Source organism: Vidua chalybeata, chromosome 13, assembly GCF_026979565.1.
Source record: "Vidua chalybeata isolate OUT-0048 chromosome 13, bVidCha1 merged haplotype, whole genome shotgun sequence".
NCBI lineage: Eukaryota > Metazoa > Chordata > Aves > Passeriformes > Viduidae > Vidua > Vidua chalybeata.
Genome location: NC_071542.1, coordinates 10,434,474 through 10,460,495, shown reverse-complemented (window position 1 = coordinate 10,460,495; position 26,022 = coordinate 10,434,474). Strand labels below are relative to the sequence as shown.

At 38.1% G+C, this 26,022-nt stretch overlaps 1 protein-coding gene and 1 long non-coding RNA gene across 16 annotated transcripts in view; one reads left to right on the top strand and one right to left on the bottom strand.

Annotated features, from left to right (window-relative positions):
• LOC128794632 (uncharacterized) overlaps positions 1–26,022 on the top strand; it is a 119,922-nt gene that overhangs the window by 55,924 nt on the left and 37,976 nt on the right. For 2 of the 14 annotated variants that reach the window (XR_008433208.1, XR_008433206.1), the window contains one exon: positions 20,279–20,349. The exons of the other annotated variants lie outside the window; for them this stretch is intronic. This is a non-coding gene — a long non-coding RNA (uncharacterized LOC128794632). The remainder of the gene's footprint in view (positions 1–20,278; positions 20,350–26,022) is intronic. 14 annotated transcript variants of the gene reach the window in all.
• Positions 20,433–26,022, bottom strand: part of GALK2 (galactokinase 2) — a 46,139-nt gene continuing 40,549 nt past the window's right edge. For both annotated transcript variants that reach the window (XM_053954713.1, XM_053954714.1), the window contains exon 10: positions 20,433–20,906. In XM_053954713.1, coding sequence (XP_053810688.1) covers positions 20,702–20,906 — 205 coding nt within the window. In that variant the 3' untranslated portion in view covers positions 20,433–20,701. The remainder of the gene's footprint in view (positions 20,907–26,022) is intronic.

Sequence of the window (26,022 nt, the reverse complement as noted above, 5' to 3'; positions counted from 1 at the left end):
TTTACACGTTCTAGAAACAGATGCCTTTTTAAATCAATACAAAATTCCTAGATATTAACTTTTCAAACAATAACAGCTGTTAGAAATCAATCCCTTTTGATTAACTACTCTTGGAATAGGCCAGATTTGTTTTGAAATTAAACACTATCACAGAATGACTTTCTAAAATCAATGTATTGTTTTCATACTCAGTCCAAGGAAATTCATGTTAATTCAGAATTCATTGTATATTTAGCCCATATTTCATAATAAGGGAAATATTTTATAACCTAAGTTTAAATGTTACTTTTCCTCACAATTTAAAGGCTGTGTAGTGCAGCTTTGCTATTTAATTTTTTATGGCTATTTTACTCTATTCACAAGAGTGAAAAGGGAATTAGGGCTGGTATGGATTCAGTCAGTTGTATTCCTTGATAGATTAAATTTTTCTGGCATCTTCTTGAAGAAATTAGTCAGTTTAGGCATTTAACTTGGACTTTCTTTTTAATTATTATTTTTGATTGCAAACAGATAAATGTGTAAATTAAATATTTGGAAATAAAGCTTCAAGTTGTAGAAGAGTGCCTGGTGTCAGAGAGCTGGACTCTGGCCCGATCCTCTGCCACATGCCAGTGTACACATGCAATTCCCTGGCCCTCTGCACCTGTTCCAGCTTTTTGCTATTCTGAGAATACATTTGTGTGTGTGGCAAGGAAGCTGCTTTTTAAATGGAGATGGATTTCTGGTGCCTCTGGGCAACAGTAACCATTGTATTGATGTTACAATGGTTAGCATCATGCTTTCCCAGTCATGATTCATTTTAAAGGAAAAAAATTAAGATTCTTCCTTCCTTCCTTCCTTCCTTCCTCTGATATCACTGCAATTTTAGACTAAAAGGGTTTGGGAATTTGGATGTTCTAATCTATAAATTAATGGTACAGTTTAGTGAGCAGTACTAGAGATAAGGACCAAAGCTGAAATGATATTCTATTCATAACCCTCTTGCAAGACAGTGATTTCTATTAACCAAAACCAGCTTCCTGCATTTCAGGTGATCAAAAGGAAGATGCAGATTTACATAAAAAAGAGGAGAATGTGTACTTTATTGTCCATCTTGGGGAGTACTGCAGCTCTAACTTTCCCCTCCACTTAGAAGCAGCAATAGTTGCGTGACTGCACTAATGAAGTTGCTAATTGTCACTGCCAGAGATACTATCATTTGCAAGAATGTAATTCTTTGCTGATTAAATTTATTACAATGCTTTTGTTTTACTTTGACACTGAAGACAAGTACAATCCGTATTTTATTTGACACCTCATACTAGATTCAAGAATGGGAGCCAGTAAAATACCTACAGAAGTACATGCTGTCTTTGCTCAGATGTTGAGTCTGTATCCAGAAAATAATTGTGTGTGAACTAAAGTGTCAGACCCTCAAAATAATATAATCAAGTATGATTAAATTTGTGTTTAACTTGGATGCTTCCTAAGAGAGCATATCTGTAATAAACTCTTCTTTTGGTGGTGACTTTCTAAAAGGACTCAGATTGCTGTATTAGTGACAATAATTATTAATGAAGGATTAAGAACTATAAATTATTTCCTGGCATTCAAGCAGACAGGGAGAAAAAAAGACTTCTCATTACTGTGCAAGAAATACAGAAGTGTGGAAAATATGGTATTATATGTTGGCACTTTCAGGAAAGAAACATTAAGTAGTTTTAGGTATTTGCTCTAAGAAAAGTAGATCTCAGAAAGATTTGAGTTCCAGTTACTGCACCAGTTCTTTTCTGCTTCCATCTTCAAAAATCGGGGAATGTATTAAAGTGTTACCAGGTTCTCATCACCTGATAGTTGTTCATTCAAAATTACTGTAATAATTAGAAACAGAATTTTAGCTCCTTCCTTTTTCTAAGCCTTCAATAGCCTCAGAGAATAGAAAGACCTTGGAATGTTTCATAATTTAATGAAAAAATGGAAGCAAGCTGAATTCCTAAAGCCTCTTGGAAGTTGCTCTTTCACTCAAGAGTCTCTTGAAATCTGAGTGGCAGTAATGGGAAACAGAATTTCTGTACCTGTTTTTTGAGGTGTGTTTTTTTTATGTATGCATATTTGAATGACCAAGATATCACTTCCCACTTTCCAAGACGCCCATATAAAAACTTTTGCCACCATGTTAAAAATGCATCTGCTTTCTCTTGCCAGTACTGTTCCCGCTTTTAGTCAGAGGGTTACCTGCAGTATTTAATCAGAAATAAACAATACACATACCTTCTACCCCTTTTATTCTTCTATCATGCAAAAATATGCAAAGCACTTTATATAGATTACTTCATGGCCAATAAGAGAGCAAATTTATTTTCTAAATTTTTTTATTTGGACTTACCCCATTTCTGTACCCTAAAATTGCTGCTCTAGATGGCTGAAATATTTTGTTAGTAACTCCCAAGCTGAAAACAAAGAGATACTTTTTTTTCCTGCCAGTATGCAAGTGCTGCTTGGAGAGGTTCTGGAAGCATTCATCTGCCGTGTAATCTCTGACAGTGCACACAGTGCTGGTGGAATTTCCTAGATAGGCAGGCAACACTCGTTTGCCTCATCTCATCAAAGGAGCAGGGAAACTTGACCCATCAAAATTGTCATGCTTTTTTGACTAGGTAATTATAAATAAAGCCTCACTTTCAGTTGTTAATAATTCCTCATTTCTTACTTTCATTTGTGGTTATTTCATGGCATGCTGCAATAACTAATGACAGCCTAGGTACTTTTTTTTAAATCAAAAACAGTTTTAAGAGTTAAATGCTTTCATTTAAGTTGGAAAAATCCCAGCAGAGAAAAAGCTTATATAGTACAATTTGTGCATGATACTAGAGCAGACTCAGAGTTCATTCTAAGTTTCTGCATGCTAAGCATCTACTGAAATCAATGACAGCTGCACATGAAGAGATATTGCAGAACCCATCCACAGTTTAATGATAAATAAATAGTAAGTATGAGATAATCTGACAGGACTTCATTTTAATTAGAAAATTTTGGTTCAGAATTTGGGGTGAAATTGTACCTAGATTTCCATATGACTTTCTAAGATATGAATTTACTCGTGAATATGTCGTGTACAACAGGATTGGGTACTCATCTCGAGCAGTTTGCTCATGTGGCTTTTCCTCTACACCTTCAGTTTATAAGTCTATTTTTGACATCACCTCTTTGTACATATGAGATATTTTCAACAAATTCCTCTGAAAATTTATTATAGCAAAAGTGATATTGTTTCCAGCTGTTTCTGTCCAGAACTGATATTAAATACTGGAAGATAACACAACCAGATCACTTTCTCTATCAGACTTTGACACTAGGTCATGGAAATTAATAATGCTCAAAATGTATCTCAGATTGAAGCTGGAAAGGCCAGTCAGAGATATCAACCAGCAGCAGATGTTAAAGCCACACTCTGATCCAATTATTACCTTGCACTGCAAAGGAGGCAAAGTCTTCTGGAGGGCAGTCACAAGGTCTGGTCTGTCTGGGTGGCCTGCATGTCTTCTCTGCAGCTGATCTAGTCCCAACATCACTCAAGATGCTTTCAGGTCATTCAGACAGGAACACATTTCATTCCTTCCCACCACACATTAGGTTATTGGTGAGATAAGATGTCAACAAAGACACTGAGTTAATACCATCAGATTTGTTTCAAGTTTTTACTCGTACTGCCATATTTTGTTAGGTCATCACATAGCTGAAGGTCAAGTTTCCATACTGTTTCCCAATTGTGTGTGGGAGATAAGCCTAAGGATGATATATAAGTAACAATGTTGAAAGCACAAGAGCTCCCAATCGCTTGCTCACTGAAAGCAGCCAATTCAAAGTACTGAGTGTCAGCTACAAACCTGAGATGCACCTCTAGTGCTGATTGCTGATATTTCTGGTGGGATGAAAATACCAACAGCCACTAATATGTGTCTGCTTAGACATTTGATCATTAAAGATGAAGTATGTTTTGCTCATATGCAGCAGATAATTTGCAATTCTCTCTGAAGACTTCAGACTTAAAGAACCCTGTTCCTGAAACCACTCTGGAATTGAGGGCAGTGTAGTAGCTGTGCCGCTGAGATGAAGCAGACCTAAAGCAGCCTGGTCTGAAAGATTTCCCATACTTGCTGGGAGGCAAAATTTCTCTTTTTAAGGATCAAGGTGATCACTGAACTCCAGGTGTTTTTTTTACTTACTATGTGTTGTACAGTAAAATTTGGCTTCTAAGAAACAAAGTAATTGAGGGGAGAATAAATCCTTCTGTTGATAGCAGCAATATTGGGTCTGTAGAGGCAGAAGTCTGGGCAGCAGTGGTAGCAGCAGGAAGATATTAAACTGCAGTAGCAGGCTTGCACAGAACATTCTAATGGTATTGGGTTACTTGTGGATTGAATGTACCTGAATGCCAGGTAACACATTGACCTGTCTAGAATGGGTGATTTTTGTTTGGCTAAAAGACATAAAATCATCTCTCAGAAAAGTATAATCTAACATCAAAATATTTGATAAAAGTTCTATTAAAGGTTTTGTTTATACTATAAGAACTCAGAAATATTGACTGCAGAAAATGGAAATTCTTCTCTATTAGTTTGGAAGTGTTAAATGAGCAGAATCAGGAAAAGGAACATGAAATGAGAGAACAGCAAGCTTTTGTTTGCAAGACATCTTAATATACAAAATTCTTCAGCTGTCTATAGCAAGATTTTATATAAGAAGTCCTCTGATTATTCCTGAATTTTCAAACACGCAAGACTACCAGAATATCCGATTAAACTAAAAATGTCTCTTTATGCAATATTATTAAGCACCAAAGGACATTGCAAATATTAAATTTTAAAAAGTTCTAAGGATTACTGAAGTAGTTTGAAGAAACTTGTACAGAGCTGTCAAACAGAGTCACTACCTCTGGTTCCTGAGCCACAAAATGCTTGTGGCCATGAGAGATTTCTGTGGAAATATCACTGTGTGCTTGCCATGTTCTTAGTCTTCCTTAGGCATCCGATGTTGGTCAGAGCTGGAAATTGGATCTTGCGTTCTGTGTACCTTTGGTTTGACCGAGTACAGCTATTCTTGTATTCCTCTGTTGTAACAGGAAACTATCCAGATTTGGTGGGTTGTTTTTTTTTTTGTTTGTTTTTTTGGTTTTTTTTTTTTTTTTTTTTTTTTTTGCTGTTGTTCTGCTGAGAGAAGTCAGATTTTCAAGTAGAGTAAAGCAGATGCAGCATTAAGCTGTCTGGTGACACTTAGTCATACAAACTCTCAGTTTGTTAATTTTGATTTTTAATGTCTTCTCATCTGCTGATAAGCAGACTTAGTAATCTATAGATTCTACATTTTAATAAGAAGGAACTGATAGCAAATTCTAGATAATTTTTAAATTACCTAGTTCTACTCTTACTCAGAGCCTGCGTAATTTGGCTCTGTAGGCTTGTTTAGAAAGCCATCTTTCTCTCTCTTTTTTTTTTTTTCTTAATGGTTTGAGAAGATTCAGAGGAAATGAGTGGTATCCGTTTGACCAAATTGTTCTTTTTCATTATAACTGTGTTGGAATGATGTGTTGGTTATGTTGCTAAATATCATTCTATCACTGATCTCTTCTTGAACATCAAATTTTGAATATTCAGCCCCTGTTTGATGCTTTGTGGTTTACTTATCTTGCACTTCTTCCTTTCAGTACTGAACATCTTTCCCTTTGATATTCCTTGGGTCGCTAGTTCTTACTTCTTTTAACAAATCAATGTTTCCCCAAGACTCATAGGAGCTACAATGTAAATAATTTCAAATAAAATTAACAGGTTGCAGTTGAGATGGCCACGATACACAGAGTGTCACCATACAATTTCAGAAGGCTTCAACCCATACACAGTAACACCTTACCACATCAGAAGGCTTTAAGTGTCTACCCTACTTGTTCTTTAGCCCAACCTTTCATACCCCCATGGTTCTTGCATTGCACCTGTGTGCCCTCTGTTCCCTTTGTGGTTGGTCAGTGCCCCTGGGCACTCCATGGCTCATTGCTGTCAGTGCTGCTCACCTGCTTCTCACAGCTGTGCCCACTGGGGATGAGGCTCAGCCACAGCCCCACTGCAATCCCCACAAACTGTGCCACAACACAGCCCCACTGCCAATCCCCACAAACTGTGCCACAACACAGCCCCACTCCAATCCCCACAAACTGTGCCACAACACAGCCCCACTGCCAATCCCCACAAACTGTGCCACAACACAGCCCCACTGCCAATCCCCACAAACTGTGCCACAACACAGCCCCACTGCCAATCCCCACAAACTGTGCCACAACACAGCCTGACTCACAGTCACCACAAACTGTGTGCCTACAATGATGTTTGCGTCATGTTGAATTTTGTGTCCCTTACACAGTGAGACAGTAAGTTACCCTTACATAGTGAGGATAAGCTCTTCAGATTTTTTTGATGACAAAATAAAAGATTGTGGATCTTAATGTAGTAAAACAGGCTCCCATCTATAGAACCCTTAATGCTTTTTAAATTCTCTTTATGTAAGTAATTTAATTAGCCCATCAATATTACTGTTTTCAAATTAATTATTTTTCTGTTGGGAAAATAAGGAGTTAAAAAAGGTGCATCTCCGAGCCTAGTCTGACAGTAGACTATGGCCAGTTGTGATGCAGAAGACCAGATTACAATTTCATTTGCAAGGCTGTCATACAAAAGAAGCTCTTTGGGATGCCAAAAGGGTGCAGATACTTCCTGTGAAAGAGTAGTTTAAAATTTCCAAAGCTGCTTTTACAGACTTATTTTTTTGTAAGAGAAGATCTTGTGAGAAGTAGTGGCTGCCTTTGGTTCTCTTGAGTCTGTTCCATAATGGGCTGCGTGAGGCAGCTATTGCAGCTCACTTTAAAGCTGACCTGCTTTAATTTTTTACTTTCTTTTCAGAATGGCTTTTGTCATCCTAAAGAGGACTTTATAACCTTTTCACTAAGCAAACCAAATTTTTCTTCTTTCATTCCACTACTTTTTCCATGTTAGGAACTGAGTCCTGTTGAAAAGAAGGCAGTAATTCCTTACCAGTAAGGGAGAAATTGGATAAAATTAAAGCCTGTGAGGCTTTTCTCTGTAGGATGACAAGTTGTAAAAATACAACTGTATGCTGAAAAGTGACTGTAGAGATGGCATCTTGGGAGTGAGTGGGGGAAGGTTATGTTTATTATCTGTTAATGACTTCCAGATCAAGTTTGCTCAGTTTGTGAGTATAAAAAAAAAATCACCCTTTTTAAACTGCCTTCTCTGCAGACTCATTTTGGGATTTAAAAATCATGCTGTGCTAATTTTAATCCAAGTATTACTGTCGTAATAAAAAGGTTCTTCAGAGTATATTGTGCCTTTAGTTAAACTGTCCATCACTGTACTGTAAGTGAATGGTACTGCTGTTGATGAGAAGCTTATCAAAATTGGAATTTGTCTTGTCCTGATTAGTCTTAATTAAGTCTTCCTTAATTAAGTCTTATTAGCCCTTTTAAATGTCTGTTGTATTGGTTTCTGGACTTGTCTACTGTGGGGGAAGTAAGAAGAAGAGGAATAAACCTCAGAGCTATTAGTTTTGCATTGCACATAAGGATTGTTGGGTGAGGTCATAGGAGTTATAAAATAAGTCCCATTGACATGCTGGCCATCTTTTTAAGTTTAAATTTCTCAAGGATTTGAGTATCTAGTGCTCATATATAACACAAATGAGAAATTTAGGAGAAGAGTCAGTATTTTAATTAAATCAAATGATGTAATTTGAAAAATGTCAGCTTTCAAACATGTAGGTCCTTCTTTAAATCCAGTTGGAATAATAATAATAATCATAATTGGAATCATGTTATCAGGTAAAGAGCCAGCAATCTGGAAAATGTTGGGGTGCATTTAAGTGTGGCCTCTGAGGGTGCTTTGATGGCAGCACCACTGAGCTTGGTGGTTATAGTAAAGGAAAAAAGGGATACCAGTGATGATCTTGCACTCATCCTCTCTCTGACAGATATTCAGGGATCCAAACTGTACCCAGATCTTGTCAACAAAGACCTTGTTACTGACTTGGCAGGCTGCAGGGCTCAGCCATGCTCTGAGATATGACTTTTCCACTGCTCTTCTCACTAGAATGGCAAACTGGGCTGGATTCTGCCTCTGTCTGTCTCTCTTAGCCTGGTACACTGGGATTCTTTCAGGATCAAGGGAGGAGGAGAAAGTGTTCATCTTCTTTGTCATACTTTTCTCGTTTTGTTCCAGTCAGATCATCTGGCACTCTTGGATGACAGTAGCTTTTCTTCAGCCTCATGTTGTTGGTTACTGATCCTGTTCCATTCTGTCCACTTTCTTCTTTCCAGGGAAAACACTGCTGCACAGCAGGGGAGCACTGCAAGGATTTGAGACCACTCCTGGTTTTAAGAGGCAGTAAAACTTCTGTCCTCAGTACTCTGTCAAAGGGGCTCCTCATTGTTTCTGGTACAAGGGTGTTTCCTCCTGAGCTGAACCCTGCACCTATGACTTCTACACTTGTTACTCCTGTTCATCAGCCTCTCAGGCCCTTGTCTGCCTGCCTGCTGCTGCACCTTTCCATGGGATTGTGCATTTTGTGCATGTCACTTCTGCATGCAGTGGGAGATTTTCGTGGAGCACACAGATTCCAGATAGTGTGTCTCCAAACCCCAAATTGTAAGGTTTGATTATAATTCAGTTTAAATAAGGACATTACTTTATCCCTTTTCTCTCCTAAACCCACATTTTGGAGCTAAAGAGTTTCTATGCTTATGGGTTTCAAAAAGTCCTGGGCTAGATCTGGAAAATCAGGCCTTTTCTAAGATCTTTTTAAGAATTCAAATTAACTGATTTGGAAGTGCTTGGTACCTCCTTCCCCCCTTGCTAATTTTCAGCAATCTGGAACATTGTTCTCACACGTATTCTTCTTGTGAGTATATAAATCGTTTTGAAGCCCTATGGGATAATTGTCATTGCTGGAAAACTTTTATTGAATGGTATTTGTCTGCCAGCATCAGAACTTGAGGAGGTTATTTCATCTTGGCTTTCATTTCAGTTCTATTTTAGCAGTTCTTTGTCTTCAACTCCATCATCTTTTCTGTGCACTGAGCTGCTGTGTTCAAAGACATTTTTTGAAATAAAATTCTTCATTTTGTGGTTCTTTTTCAATGATGTTAGTTCTCATTTTAGGAGCTTTTGTATTTCTTTAAGGCAAATGAGACATGTTAGTGGTTATTTGTAATTCTTTTTTGTTCAGTGGATTTCCTGTTATGCAAAAATGTAAAGCTTTTCTCACTGTTCTTCCAAACTTTTGTTTTCCTGTCTTGATAGTTTTGTACATCTGTATCTGCTTTATAACCTGTGGCTAAGATGTGTTTGCCCATTTAAGATCTGGCTTTGTCTTCGTGGATGTCTGACAACTTACTATAAAACTGCAAGTTACAACTCCTGCTTGTTTGTTTCAAGACCTTCAAGAAGTGAACAACTCTGCCTTTTTTTAACAGCTTTTCTGAATGGACATGAGGGTACTGAAAATCTACATAAAATTATCAGCATATTGTGCTTGCATACCATAGTTCCAGTAATAATTTTATTCCTTTGTTACTGTAAAAAGAATCCCAGGGGAAGCTTTAAAGCTTAAGGCTTGCACTGCACAAAGTGCCACGTTTGTTTGTGGAGCACAGGAAAAATCACAGAGTCACAGAATGGTTTGGATTGGAAGCAACCTGAAAGGTCATCCAGTTCCAACCCCCTGCCATGGGCAGGGACACTTCCTACCTGCTCAAAGCCCCATCCAGCCTGGCCTTGAGCACTTCTGGGATGGGGCATCCACAACCTCGCTGGGCAGCCTGTTCCAGTGCCTCACCAACCTCGCAGGAAAGAATTTATTCCTGTCCTCTAAACCTTCCCTCTCTCAGTTTTTAGCCATTGTCCCTTGTCCTGTCACTTTGTGTCTTTCTAAAAGGTTCATCTCCAGCTCTCCTGTAGCCCCTTTGGATACTGAAAGGCTTTGCACACATTTCTTCTTTACAGTTATTTTTCCCTTCATCGGCAGGTGGAGTGGGGACAGAGAGACAGAAAGACATCAACCTTGTGAGACTGGATAAATACTACTCTTTACCACCATAGAAATTCAGGATTATTAGTATCAGTCTGTCCACACACAGTCTTTAAAAAAACATCTGAGACAGATCTAAGTACCTGTATTTTATTGCCAGTGGTTTAGTGGATCAAGTAACCTTTTAAGCACCATTTTTCATTAACCAATTCATTATCTATAGAGAAATCTCTTTGCATAGCATTTTGTCTGGAAAGGAAAAAAGTGTGGAAAATGCACTAAGGAGAAATTTAGTTTATTAACAGTTCACTGGAAGGCTGATGTGCATCCTGAAGTACCAAGAAAATGCTATGTATGATCTTTATATTTTTGTTAGAAGAGGATTCAATTTGCAAAAATCTACCTAAAGATAGGAAATATATGGCAGATGAATAAATAAGTGAATGTTGTGAACATATAAATAGTGTGCCAAAGGAATCCAAAGCCATAACAGAGGTTTGCTTTACATACTTCCAATATTAAAAGGATTATACCATGGGTAACGTGCTAACAAAAGCCGTGATTCTGTCAATATTTATAAACTATACATTACAGAGTTATATTCTGTCAAGCTATAAAATGCTTGACAGAATGCAGAGGATTATGGGGGGGAAACAACAATGCATGTAACTGAAGAAAAACTCAGCAACAAAGTGTTTCTTTACTGATCTGGCAGTTGCAGGAATATTAGGTGTGATATATTTTAAAAACTAGGCAGAAAAGCCAGAGGTAAGCGTCATCTTACAGTTTGTTGTGTAGTTTAAACCATAAGAGGCTTTGAACAGTGCTGCATTTATGTTGAACTTTTCCTTTTATAACTAGTATTTGTGCTGTTTTTTTTTTTTTTAACATGTTTTACATGGGTTTTTTTTCCAGTTTTCCTTTCTAGCATATTTTAATTCTTTCAATGTTCACAAAAGGAAAATGCTTTTGCCAGAGATAAAAATCAATTAGATTAAGGTAAGGCAATGATTGTAGTAAACTGCAGCTTAAAATGTGATACACTAGTTTAATTCTTGATAAAACCTTATCACACACCTTGATTCTTCTTAAATAGCTGTACACAAAAGTCAGCATCAATTTTTAAAAGAACTCAGGCTTGCAGGATTTTATGTTCCATACCTATTGTCATCTGCAGTTTTTCTCCTTGAAATGGAGAATGGTCTCCTGTAGCATATTAGATCATTGCTATCAATCTTTGCCAGAAATTCTGATCCCTTCTTGTACTGGTACCACCATTAAGTAGTACAGTACTTCATTGTGGTGAAACAAAAATCAAAAAATCTTAGTTAAAAAAAATCTCAATATAAATACTTTGTAATATGAATGTAGAATTTCTTAGTCCCTTCAGCTAGTCTTCTCTGTTTGATAATAGCCTTTATTGATATTTCTCCCATTTTTACAGCCCTCTTGTATCAGCTCAGAGTTGAATGCATCTCTGTGCTCCTCAGAATTCAGAGGCCAAAGTCCTTCATCTCCTACTTTCTTCATGCCCACAATACTTGAATACTTGAAGAGTCATTGTTCTCTAGTTTATAAACAATGATATCCTTTTGGACTCCTCAACCAACCTGTATTGTGTTTAGAAACCTTTCTTCAGAAGTTTTTGCCAAGGTGGTTTAAACCAGCTGGGGCAGGGAGGAGAAGAATGCATTACTCAAGTCTTACCCATTTATTTTGTTTCCTTTTTCTGCTATGATCCACAATAGCTGGGACAGTTTTCTCTTTTCTAGACTGAGACAGACCACAGTAATGCAGACAATCTCAGCAAGTGGTTTGCCTAAAAGACAGAAACTTAAAAATACAGAAAAAAGGTTTGATTGGTTCCTCATCTTGTTATCCTTTAACCTAACATATGATTTTAAATGTCTGAAGTGAGACTGCACTTCAGCTTGGTTACTTTATTTCTGTTGGATTTTGGGGAATAAGGCTGAATGAGAAACATAAATCAAACCTCCCAGAATGTAATGAAACTCCCCTCATATCTGGATTCTAGCTTTATATATGGACTTGGTTCTATTACGGCCCTGAATTATACTCTTTGGATCCAAACACCTATAAATCTTGAGGAAGCTTAGAGTATTTTCTGAATTTGGACATACTTCTATCTGGCATGTATCCTTCTGAATGAAGAAAGGACATATCTATTGTGTGGTACAGATATTCAGAGCTCTTTGTTCTTTTTATCTTAAAACAAAGAGGTTTCACAAGCAAGGATTTGATAATTAATTAAAATCTTTCCCTGACACACATAGAACTTCTTTGATTACAATGTTTTTGGAGGATTTAATGAAGACTTACATGAGTTTCTCTGAAACCTTTCCTCAAGGGATTCTTAACATTTCAGTTTTCTGTATATTAAAGAATTTGCACTCAACACATTAAAGGAAAACCAGTTTGCCACTGCTTTTCAGCATATTCAGCATAGGGACGCCTCAGCTCACTTGTAAAACCTCAGCAGCTTCTGTTACAACAGGCCAGCCCTTATTCAGTGAATCCAGAGGTCAGTTTGTGTTATGGTAGTTTAACTTCACTGACTTCAACAAATTTCGCAACATCATATAGAAGAGTGGAAAACTTTTTTTTTTTCTCAGCTTTCAGTGTGGCATTTTTATATTTGTCATTGTTTTTATGAACTTCACAAGGACAAATTGTAAAACTTGTTATTAGGCTGACTAATGGGATAAAAAGAAAATTTTAGATGTCTTGTGAAACTGATTATGTTTTTCTCAGCAGATTTTAGGTGACTATTCACATTATGAGCACAATTCTGTCTAAAAATAAGTTCTGTCCACTTTTTTATGGGTTTATTGAGAACAGAAATTTCCACACCATTCTCCCTTTAATGTGACCACAATGGGCAGTCATAATTTGTCCATTTATAAAAAAGAATAAAGTAGCAAATTGGCCACCATAAACTGTTAGTATATCCACTTTTGCTGACATGTTTATTGTAGTTTGCAGTATGCATGATGTTGATTTTCAAAAATGTTCCATTTTCTTTTTTGAGAGTATTAATTATAAATTCATGAATCACAAAAATCAAGACTGGAATACAACTCAGGAGTTGGAAACACTACATAGCACTCATCTATGTAATCCTCAAAAAATGGGAATGTTTAAATTTTTCATAGTTTGAATAAGAGCCTAAAACCTTCTAGTCATCGTACAGCTGAAGCTGAGCAGGTCAGATAGTTTTTTATGCATGTATGTAATGAGCTAAAGGCAGCTAATGAACACGTCAGGAAATGTTTAGAAAAAACCTATAAAGGGACAAATATGTAAATTTCAGTGCCTCACCTGAAACCTTATATAGCATAGACTCTCATAAAATAAACATATAACTTTGCCAAAAGTCTGAAAGTATTTTTAATGTTTTGTTCTCAGGGTATGTTTCAAAGGAAATTAACTTGACTCCAAAAAACACATCTAGGAATTAAAAATGGCCCCTAATGAACAGACAAAGGAATGAAAAAAGCAGAAGACTTTGCAGCCTTAAAAGTAGAGTTCAAAATATCATCCCTCTTACAAAATATTTCCTGAAAATAGGCCTGTGGAGCACAAAAGTCAATTCTGGAAACGCGAGAACTCTGAAAGCAAGTCCAGTAGTCGGCACTTTCAAAAATAAATAAAACCATCAGGCAACAACTGTATGCTAATTGCATTTAAGAAATAAAAGACCACCTACATAGAAATAAAATAAATCTCATTAGTGGAGCTAAAGCAGATAGTTGAGATTCAAACTCTGCAAACCAAAACCTTTAGGCTGGCCAGAAGGAGCTTGTGAAGTCACTGCCGTTTTCCTTGTGATGGGGAGAGCCCTGCAGGCCCCTCTGTGCCCCTCTCTCTGCTCTAGAGCCTGGTGTGCCTTTCCTGTCGTGGCTGTGCCCTCCCTTCGGAGCAGCCAAGCCCCTTGTTCTTGCTGGAGGAGCACAGGGAGAAAGGGCACCCAGTGTGCAAGGGGCTGATAGCTAAGGGTGGGACTAAGAAATCCCACAAATCCTGACAGTGTTGTTCTGCCCAAAAAAAAATTATTTATTTAACCATTTAATTTGTTTTATGAAAAATCAGCTTTAGGAAGGCATACCACTGCAATCCTATCATCAAGAAAGTTAAACATTTTATGACTTTTAGGCAGGACAATAAATTTGGAAGGTTTTCAGTAACAATAGCAAGAGGCCTGTAGGTCCAGCTCCTGAATCAGCTCCCAGAAACCATCCTATTCCCTCTAGAGGAAGTATTGAAAATCATTTGCAGCCAGTGACCCCTCTCTCCCCACTGGCCATCATCGGGTTATAGATCTTCAGAAACAAAAGCTGCCCAGGCCTTCACTCTCTCTCTCGAATGGTCTTCTGAAAATAAATGAAAAAACCAAAATAATTTTTAAAATCAAGGCTATTCAAAGCTCCTCATCTATTTTGCTGCTGGCACAGTCAGATTGGCTGTGGAAACATTGCAGAGGAATTTGACTGGATATATTTGTAGGGCCAAGGCCTGACCATAACCAACTTAAAAAAAGCCCAATAGGTATTTTTTCCTTGACCTTTAACCCTTTGTCCCCAGATTTTTTCATTCACAGGTAATATTTGGCTCTGACTAAGTTTATGATTCAGCTGTGGAGCTTTAACTTAATCTGACAGAAATTCTGTAAATCCTTGCTAGATGTTTTTGGTTCTGATTTTAGCTTCTGGTTTCGGTTAGACTTTTTAATTCAGCTATGAAAGTTAGAGCTTTATATTCCTAAATAAAATTCGGTTCAGCCCTTCATAAAAAACTTCGTAATCTTGGAGCTGTTATAGATGTTTAAAAGAGTTGCTCTAATTTTTAATTTTTTTTTTCCCTTCAAGTACAGGGTCTTGTCTGAATTCTCTTCTAGATCAAAGCCTGAAAAGGAAGGAGACGGGAAAGAATATTCCCAGGGAGAAAGTCAGTAGAAAGTGCTTCGGCATTTTATCAGAACAATTTAATTCTGTTGATAATTGATCAGTAGAACACAATTTTAAAATCCTACTCAATGTCAAAACAGCTCAGCCAACTGAAATAAATACATGTATTTGTCACACAAGGGACAGATAAGAAACCAGAAAATGTAGAACAACATGAACAAAAACTTCCACCACATGGAATTTGGCAAAAAATAAGGTATTTAATAATATTCCTGAGGAATTGCTATAAAAGCTTCATACAAACCTGCTTCAGTATCCCTTGAAAAATTAATTTGTATTTTAAAAAAAGAACCCCACACATCTGGCTTGATCATTGGCTGATAAAATATATTTTTATTCCCACCCCAAATCACACACAGCTTGGCTGGAAAGAAGACAGCTGCTTGGGCACTAGTTGTGTTTAAGTCTGAAGTACATCTAATCTCTATTGATTTATTTGATTCTCATGTGCCAAGTGCAGAAAGTTGTGCTTTAGTGGGAAGATATTTTTTTTTCCTTTTAATATTAATGTGTAATTTTGGCCAACAAAAAAAGGTTTTGGAGATTATAGCAGTTCTTAAAATGCATTAGACTTAAAATCCAATAAGTATACCCAGTGCTTTTGTATGAATCCTCCTCAGTTTGTTGCTTCTACAGGAAGCACTGCTATTGGAAATCAATCTCAAGCATTTTAATGATCAATTAATTCTGAAAGGTCCTTAATGTCTTCTCATCTGAAGCTTAAACATTTTTTACTTGTCTACAGTTTTTCCATTGCAAGGTCTGACACCTATGATGAATTTGGTGTGAGTGCCTTAAATTACTTGTGAGATTTGGGCACGTTAGCTCTATGTGCAAATTCTCTCTATTTGTTATTGTATTGCTTGAGCTGTTAGCAGGGAGTATGGGCTGGTAAATCCATGTTATGCTGAAATCAGTGACCAAACCTGCAGAGGCTTCAGGAGCTCCAGAAAACGTTCACCCACAGGTTTAACTGGTCAAGCCATCGTACGTGGAGAACACGTGCCCAAGAAGCAGTGGTTGCCAATGTAGCAGCTCCAGCTCTGCCCTGCTGGCCGGGCCAGGGCAGCACTGCAGTCCAGGGCACGGGAGGAGCTGGCTGGGCACTGCCTGCCCTCAGCACAGTGACAGCTGCTTCTGTGAACCTGGGGCTGCCAGGGGAGGCTGTGGTCTGTTGTCTCTCAGAGAATCTCAATTACTTGTGACACAAGTCCAAAAGCACAGGGCAGAGTACAAGAGATAAGATCAGTACCAGAATTAATCTCTTGTCTCTATTTTATGAGATATTGAATCTCAGAAGAGCATTTGATGAAAGAGCTGGCTGAACTGCAGAGCTGAGGGAGGACAGATGTGTCGGCAGCACTGCTTGGCAGGCTTCCTCTGCCAGTTCTCTGTGCACTGGGAAAATCTGTCAAACAGGGCTGTATCCGTGAGCAATTTGCAGTTAGTTTTACATTCCCCACTGTAGTCCTTTCTACATTGTGAACTAGTCTCTTATCAGTACCTAGCCTTCAATCTCAATTTAACGTGCTGCATGATTCACAGCACAGGTTTCATGACATTGTCTTACCAGTCCAGTTTTCATGCTACTGGTACTTTTTAGTATAAGTTCTTTTATAGGAGTCATTTTTTGTTGATGAACCTTATAATGACAAGAATCAGGGAGCACTACTTCTGTCCTGCCCAGAACAGCTATAATTTGCAAGGTATCTTTTTTAGAACAGGATACTCTTGTGAATGTTGTGTATCTTTAACTAGATCTAGTTGGGATTTTGCACACAAATAAGCTTCGCAGTTATCTGAAAATGCAAATCTTTCACTTGACTAAAGCTGTAGTGCAGCAGTTGCTCCAACATATCAAGATGTTATTAAAGAGACACATGGACTCAGAGAGGAATTTCAGAAGGATTATACTGACTAAGTACTCAGCAGTTGCTAAAATAAAAGTTGGCATTCAGATCATATTAATAGAAACCAATATTCCCGAAAATGTTATGTAAGTAATTATTATATATTAGGTTGCCATATGTCTGTGTGTGTGCTGTGTCCAAGACAGCAAACGTCAAATACACAGTCGTGGTCCCCTCCCGTTGAGTGAATGGTAAAATTGCTCTCGTGCTATTTCAGAGGATGAGCATGTTCCTGTGTAAGAGACACAGACAGCAAATGCAGTGATGAAGACATACATGTCAGTGGGATTACCATAATACAGGGTATTAATATGGCACCAGGCAATGATGCTGCACCCAGATGTCTAACAGTGTCTCCATTCCAGATCCTTTTTGGAAATGTTTAGAGCCCATTTACTGCACACTAAGATTAAACTCCTGATTGAATGAATTACAGTCAGGCCTTAAGATAAAATTACACTCCGTGGATAATCGTAGCTTGTGCTAACCTTTATTGGGTGCAGGGGCTAACATACTGACAAAGGATGAGGAAACGCCTGAGGCACTTAAAGGCTAAGGCAGAGAAGGAATTAATAGTAAGAGCAGTTGTTCTCTGGGTACCAAACCCCCTGAGCTGGAGGAGAGGGACAGGGATCAGAATGAAGCACCTGTAATCCAAGGGGAGATTGTCAGTGACTTCACTGCCACTTGATTTCAACACTCACAAGTCTCTGGGGCTGGATGGATCCACCCAAGGGAACCGAGAGACTTGGTGGAAGTGCTCACTGAGCCACTTTCCATCATTGATCAGCACTTTCACTAGAAGAGGTTTAGACTGGATATTCAGAAAAAGTTCTTCATGGCAAGGATTGTCAAGCACTGGAACAGGCTGCCCAGGGCAGTGGTGGAGTCCCCATCCTTGGAGGGATTTAAAGATGTGTTGATGTGGCACTTGGGGACAGGGTTTGTGGTGCACTTGTCAGTGCTGGCTTAATGGTTGGACTTGATGGCCTTAGAGGTCTTTTCCAACCTAAATTCTATGATCTGATTTACCAATCAGCATTACTCTAGCTATAGAAGAGATTTTTTAAAGGCAGTCAGGAAAAGCTACTAAAAATACAGACTTGGAAAGTCTTGCTTAGGCAATATGCTCATGAGCTTCTGCTCTAGACTTAGACATTTTCATCAAAATTTTCTTCCTTTACTGTTAGAGATACTTCTAATATCTTTGCTCCTTGTCATCCTCATGCTCTGATCATTGGGGAGTTTTACCATTATGTAGAAACATGTTGTTAAAGGTTTAAAAAGCAAGCAAAAAAAAACCCAAATAATTTTTTTTGTTTGTTTAAAAAGAAACATTTACTTCCTATATGTAGTCAGTAAATAAAAATGCCTGAGTGCCCTTTTTATGTAAATAGTTTGAATTCTGTAGGTTTTTCCATGAAAGTTAGGTCTAAATTTTATTGGGAAAGAGATTCATCAGAAGTTTAGAACTTTTGGTTTTTTCCTTTTATATCTGGTTTCCTTTTCTTTGTTTATGAGAATGTAGTTTATAATGTTCATTGTCAGAAAAATTTTGAAATTCACTGCAGCCTGCGTGTTGTGGGGAAGATTCTATGACTTCGTGTGTCATGCTCAACTTAAAAAAAAGAAGAAAAGAATCCCCATAATATATTTTTATTCTGCTCATATGCTGATTACTGTTTCCATGAATCCAGCTGAACTAAAGTTCTATGCAAATATCTTAATGAAAGGACTGGTATTTACGTATTCTACTCCATTTTTATGACAGGATAATAAATAGGAACTCACTGGAGTAAGCTCAGGATTGTATTTCATTAGGCAGTTGGTAACAAAGCAATAGTAATATTTTCTTCAAAATATCTGTGGTTATCTTAAACATTGTTGAAGATACCTGATTTTTTTTACTTTTTGGGGTCCTATAATTACAGGTTCATTTGAATGCACAGTATATCTACTACATTACAAATGGGTTACAAGATACTAAATTTCAAAGATGGCAATAGGGAATGTTTAAGATTAGCCCATTCTATAATTGTGCCAATCGTTCCGAACTGTGTTCCCTCTCCTTTGCTTTCCCTTCTCACATGCATCCTTGTAACTGTCTTCCCTAAGAATCCTCTTTTCATTTCCCCCCTTGTGCCCAGAGTCCATCCTTTTCCTCTTGAGTGTTTGATTTGCTTGACCCAAGCACTCTGTTCCACTTTTCCTGGTTGTCAGAAATAAGAGATCTTCTCTACTGATATTACTGCTATGACATTCCCCTTGGAGGTTCCTGAAAAGATCTGGTAGTTTGCATTGGCTGTCATTCATCTGCTGTGCTCAGATTTGGCAGAGTTTTCTCACAGAATTAGGAGCTTCTGAGAATTTGGGTTTGGCCTGAATTAGCATGGGTAATGTACAGAAAATCCGAGAGATCTCTAATTTGATACAGACTTCTGGACGTTAACTTGTGCTTAGAATCACAAAAACGTGCCCAGGGCCAACTCTTGCTGTGTCTTTTATGGCTGCAAGGGCTGTGACACAACCAAATCTTCTCTTTGGTTTTCTTTGGAGAGAGCAGAGAAGTAGAAGTTTGTGCAAGAGAGAGGCCACAGGAGCCTGACTTTCCCCTTGGGAGCAGGGTTAGGACATCTTTGGGGGATCCTGATATACAGTCCCCTTTCTGCAATCACAACTACTTCTCCTGCTGAGGAGGAAGGTTATGAACTGTGGGTCTGTACTGCCACAGCAGTTATAGGAGATGGCAGGAGCAGACCCTGGTAGCAAGGTCACAATTTGTCAGTAATGTCAATGACATTTTCCCTTGGTCCTACCTAGAATTTACTTTTGCTTAGTACAACTGAGTAAATTCTCTCAATAATTATTCCTTATACATTTTAACTGTTTTTTTTTTAATATGGTGAGTGGATCATATTCAGTCCTTTATAATAGTTTTGCATAAAATGAAAATGTTCTATGATGTAGATGCACAGGTGGGACTCAAGCATGAGAGTACAGTGTTTGGGTAACTCAAAATGCAACTTTGCTTCATTATTTGCTCCATTCACTTAAGTTATCGTATCATACAGCTCATGACTAGCATTCATTTTTGTTGAAACTTTCATACCTGCACAAAGATACCTAAGAAATACCTCTAGGAGAAAAGTTGTCCTACTTAACACAATGCATTCCTAATGCTTGGCCTGCAGTGCTCCTCCAATATTATTATGAATTACAACAGTAATTATCCTACTTATGGAGAGTAGAAAACTTCAAATGTTTAGCAAGGTCCTTCCAATTTTTTGAATTCTTCAGTTTAATCTTCCTTTTTTACAGAACACTCCAAACAAAATAACGTCCAGGACCTGCAGAGAAAAAGCACTGAACAGCCCTGCAAACACTGCAAGGTACCCTCCCTCCACTGAGGCAGCTCATTGCACACCTCATCTCTCTTTTAATACAGTAAAGGGAAAAGAAGAGAGAGAGACACTGTAAGAAATCATCATCTTTATTTCAATTTCCGTTTTCCCTGTCAATTGGTTTTAGTAAATCAATCTTTATACTGAAAGATATATTTAATATGGGGAAAAAAGACTTATAATCAAAGAGTTTTCTTTTAATTACTTCTTCAGAAATACATTTTGATAATAGCAACTGCTCGTTACAATACAAACCAGAAAAAGCATTCATGTACTGTGGCATGGGAAGTACTGCCAGTTCTACATGCTCTACATAGTTTCTTTAAAATTTTTACGTTCTTTAGGCCTCAACAAAAACCAAAGCTCCTCTTCCAGGTTTGGTAGCAAACAGACTATTCTCCACTGCTAACCTTTGGCCATCTGTTTGGTAATAAGCTTTTTTTACATTTTTTAGGAAAGTGTTCAGCTTGTCAGTAGGCACCATTGACACAGTGCAGCCACCCCATCCAGCTCCAGTCAGACGTGACCCAATGGCCCCAAATTGCCTAAAAGAAAATAACAGGGAAAAAATCATGTAAAATAAACCAAAAAGAGGTACTTTGTAATATATAAAATTTTACTAGAAAACTCAGATGTGTTTTGAGTATTCCCATGTCATCAGGCTTTTCTGATGTTCACTTGCTTGTATGTAACACTACAGCAATTTGCAGTTACCCTTTTGGACCAAAGAAAAGTGCTGATGCCTTAAACTGCAATATAGTAATTTCTGTCAGTTCCAAAAGTCCCCCTGTCTTCTAAAGCTTCAGCATCAGCTGTTTTTAGGATCACAGCACAGCTGAGATGAAGAAAGCAGGAGAAGAAAGGAATTGTGTTAGCAACATTCATAAGACATCAGAAGTGAAAACAGAAATACATGACAAAAATAACAAAAGAGGGTTCATAAACTAATTGCACAGGATGTAGGCATGCAAGCCATTTTCTAATGTGGCAAAGACAAATAGCTCTATTCTTCCAGGACAGATCTAAACCATGCTGAAGATTCACAGGCTTCTGCAGGACTGCTGAGTGTGCCAGTCAAGAAAAGGAGAGTTCAGAGACTCGCAAAAAGTCATAGAGTCACTGCACTCTGTATAAATAAACTACATAAACTTCTGTTTATGCTGAATGGACATAGTTGGGTATCTCTCTTTAGAGGAACCTCATGAACTTAAGACTGACAGCAGAAGAGGTAAATTATAAATGTAGACCTAAAAAAAAAAAAATGCTCTTAATGAGGAGTGTGAACAGAAAGAACAATGACAAATAAATGACATGCAAAATATAAACCATTCCCAGCCTCAAGATACTGGTCTGCTAGAAATGTCCTAGAGCAAATCCCATGCTGTTACACTGCACGACTCAGATGCCATCTCATTAGAATTTAGAATTGTTTTCAATAGTTTGCTTACCTGAGTTCCTGATCTTTACTTGGAAAAAAAAACATGTAATAAGTTATTTTGGGGCTTTTCTAATCTAGTGAGAACAGAATCAGTCAGATTTAGAAAACTCATCTGAAATCTTATTCCTGTGGGAGATCTAATCTGATTTACAAACAAATACTTTTGATGTTTTTCCAATAGCTATGCACAGAGAGATTCACCAGCCCTAGAATATGTTAGAGGGAGAGACAAGATGATGTGAATAGCATTGGAAAATGACAGCTCATTTGGAGTGGGCTGTTGTAATTTTTCATGTGTGCATTTTATGTTAAATGAATCTGGTGTAGTGCTGGGTTAGCAGAGGTTTAGGTCATATTTCAAGCAAGTACTTGCATATGTGTTTGATTCTAAACACACATCTCTTCTTGAACAGAAACACTTTCTTCAGTGTGTCTGTGTGGTGCCACCCTTCATATTGACTCGATTTTATGTTCATTCTGCATTTCCTGTTGGTGTTTTATTTTACTTATTGTTATTCCTGTAAGACACTCATTCTCTGATGCAATTTTGGTAGTTTTTAGTCCATGGAGCAACCTCCTAAAATGAGCAGGATCCAATCCAGTATCAGTTACAATAAATAAGGATATTCCCATTGACTTTATAAGGCCCAATCCACTTTTCAGAATCCGTTAAATGAACTGTCTGTACTCATTTTGTCTGTTACCTCAGACAGAACTTCATATTTCAGATGGTGTCTGGCTTTTATTTTGGTAGGCAACTGAAATCCCTTCAGAATTGTTCTGAATCTTTTATTGATTTCATAATTCTCTGTGGTCATGCTCATGGCTCATTTTTACTGAGTCATTTTCGAATACTTAGTTGAAATAAAGCATAAAGTAGACAGAAAATATGCTAGTTGCAGAGCTGAAGTCACTGTGTTTCAAAATACTGTGGCTTAACAGTGTCAAATGTGGTGCTAGCAGCCACCTGGGGCTGCTGAGGAACCTGATGGGCAGTGCTGAAAACTGAAAACTGGGTGCCTGGTACTGCATGGATCCAGGAGGGAGCACCTAATTCTGTGTCTGCAGGAGATGAGGTGCCTGGGATGTACCTAGATCAAACACAAGGAAGTTGTCTTTGGAACAGGTCTGAAACTGCCTCATTGACGTTTTAATCAGTTCAGTACTAAGCTGGACCCCTCTGGTAAAGTGGCATTCCTGGCCAGACACTCCTCTTTGCATTGGGATCTTTTTGGAGAGGAGTCTGAGCAGACGATCTTGTGGATGGGGAGGTGTGGATTTCATGTGTGGGAAAGGCCTCATGGGCTGCTGGGCTGTGCTGCAACATGGGGACAGGGAAGGCAGGGAGGAGGATAAAGTGTCTGGAGTCCAGTGCTGGGGGCACTCAGCTCCCAGTCCCAGGTTCTGGCCTTTGCTTCTGGAAATGTTTATGTATCTTGTTCCAGTCTTCACTGGACACAAAGAGAATTAGCTTATGGGGTTGTTAATGAGTACAAATATGAGTAAAAATATGCTAATGATTAAAAACATGTAGCAAAGGAAAGAAGAATAGAAGAATAAAAGAATAAAAGGAGGGAGTAAAAATGGAAACCCCATAGTTTGGTATATGGGAACAGTAGGCAAGACATGGTAGTAGTACGTTTTTAAAATAACTGTGGTTTTAAGAGGTAAAAAAACCCTAGAGCAATATTGTTAATTTGAAATACTTAAAATTATGAAATAGCTTTTCAGGAACCATGGAGTTAACATGGTAAGATTTAAATATATACATGGGGAGGATTGCACTTATTCTGCTTTGTAATTTAATTTGCATTTGAATAGCATCTTTAAGTGTTTCTGGCTTTGTTGAAATTTCAAATTATGCCATGATTGCAGGCTCTGCAGCTTTAAGAAAAGCATCAGTGGAAATGGTAAGAGTCTTGATAAAATGCAGAATTGTGTTTGCTATCATAATGTACCTGGATGTAATGTACAATCTGTATCTTTTAAAAGTGGTCTGAGAGGATTCATCTGCCTGTCATGTAAGAGGCATGGCTGGGAACACAAAATTTATCAGGATTTATAGCACCAAAAGATGGAGAATAAGAAAATGAAAGTAAGTTATGTGCAACACTAAGGACTGAGAGATTTTCAAGAGTACCTAACTTATTCAGGAGCTCAAATCCAATTTTTTTTCCTTAATTGTTTAGTAAATCTGCTGTGTTACCTGCTTTAGAAGACTAACAGGTAAACCAGCTACCAAGCGCATGAGGAGGGTTAGAGAAAGTACAAGTCTTCAATCTTTGCAAAATGAAAAAAACAACTGACCAACTCGTGGTTACAGTTTTCAGCACTACAAACCACAGCAAGTATGGATCCCTTTCTTTCTTGGGAGAGCTTATACAGTAAAACATAAAGATCTAGGCAAAAGAGAAAACATCTGGATATGCAGATTATTCTTCACAGTTTAAACCTTGTAAGGAGAGAGCAGCAGTAGACTCGGGCAATTCTGTGGAATGTATTTTTGGAAAAGCTTTTGAACGTTACAGGGCAGCTGTACATCATCGTGAGTAAAGAATGTAATTTATGTAGTTCCTGACCATTTCTATAATCACATCAGCCAAGTCTTCCCAGAGTGACTAGTGATTTTATGTTCTTTAGGTTTTTTAATGTACAACTTAAGAAAAGTTAAGACTTTTTTTCCAAAAATTAGATGCTGGCTTAAGCTGCATTCACCCAGAAGAGCTATACACTTTTAGAAATCTAATTACTGAATCGGAAAAAGATTTAATACTAAACTTTTAGAGAAGAAAGATGCATTTCTTAGGAAATATTCTTGATAAGACAAGACTGCAAAGAATAATGAACAAACAATTTACTTTCTTCTGTGCAAAGGATACAATAAAAGCCCCCAGATGAAATAATTTTAATATATAAATTTGAAATCATTCCATGTGAATGACACTCCATTGTGGTATTTAGCTCTGCCCATTATATACTGTGGGCTCTTCTGCTGGTAAATCAGAAATCTGATGTAACGTGGGCACACACATCACTTTTTTCCTTTACTATTAATATTTTGCTCCCGGGAACTGAAATGCTCCGATGAATTTTAATTTAATTTAGAAAAAATCCTAACTGCTGCTTTCCTTTTGGTGCTGTGGCTGTGCTCCTGCCTGCCAGCCAGTGTCCCCCTGCCTGGCTGGAGCTGTGTTGCCATGGAAGCACAGAGCTCAGCACAAATGGGGAACACAATTTCCATTCCCATGCTGAGCTTCCTGCTGCCAGAGGCTGTCACTGCCATCCTTGCAGCTCTACTGGAATGTGACACAGGTAACTCCAGGCTGCAGAGCACATCTGGCCAGGTTGTACCTGCTTGTTTTCCTCTGCACAGGGCAGGACAGTTTCCTCCCAGCTTTTCTGAGAACAGAATGGTTTCCTCAGGTCTGCCAAGTGCATTCATTGGATGCTACTGACTGAGGCAGCAGCTCTGGGCAGTTACTGTACCTAAAGCAATGCAGATGTTAATTTAAGGCTCCTGCCCTGCCAGTGGTGCCTCAGGACAGGCAGTGCCAATGCTTTGCAAAGGATCAAGACTTCATTGCCCAGGATCCTTGATAATTCAGTAGAGCTCAATTTCTGTTTTCAGCTGACCCTGGAGATGGTTCTCCCCTCTCACACAGAGATCAGCAGTTCCCTTTGAGCAGCTGGGATAACGCTGGTGGAACTGCCCTGCTGAGTGACTGTCACAGCTTATTGTATGATGTGGTCACTGTGTGATACAATAAACTGATTGGGAGTTACACAGCCTGGGAGTTACACCCTGGACTGGGTCCCAAGAGAAGAATCAAAACTTGTTCTGCTCAGTTGCTATCAGTCTGCTTTGTGTTTTAGCACAAAACAGCACATGTATCCCACATGCAAAATAATCTGTCAGTGTCCAGAAGTCTTCCGTTCAGTTTTTAGGTTTGTAGCTTTCTGCCTCAGAGGCCATTCCATCTTGTCTGCAAAAGAAATCAGACTCACCTAAATAATCATGTTTTGTACTCTATTGATTTACAAACCTGATAAATGGGTACTGCAACTTAAAAAATCCATGAGTGCAGAAGAAAATGCGTATGGTAAATTGCATGCTTGTAAAATTCATATTTTCATTCTAAGCCAGACTACTTTCTCAGTTAATTAAAAAAAAAAAACAAAATGGTAAAGGTGGTAAGGTATTAATTATTTAATTTTTTAACTTC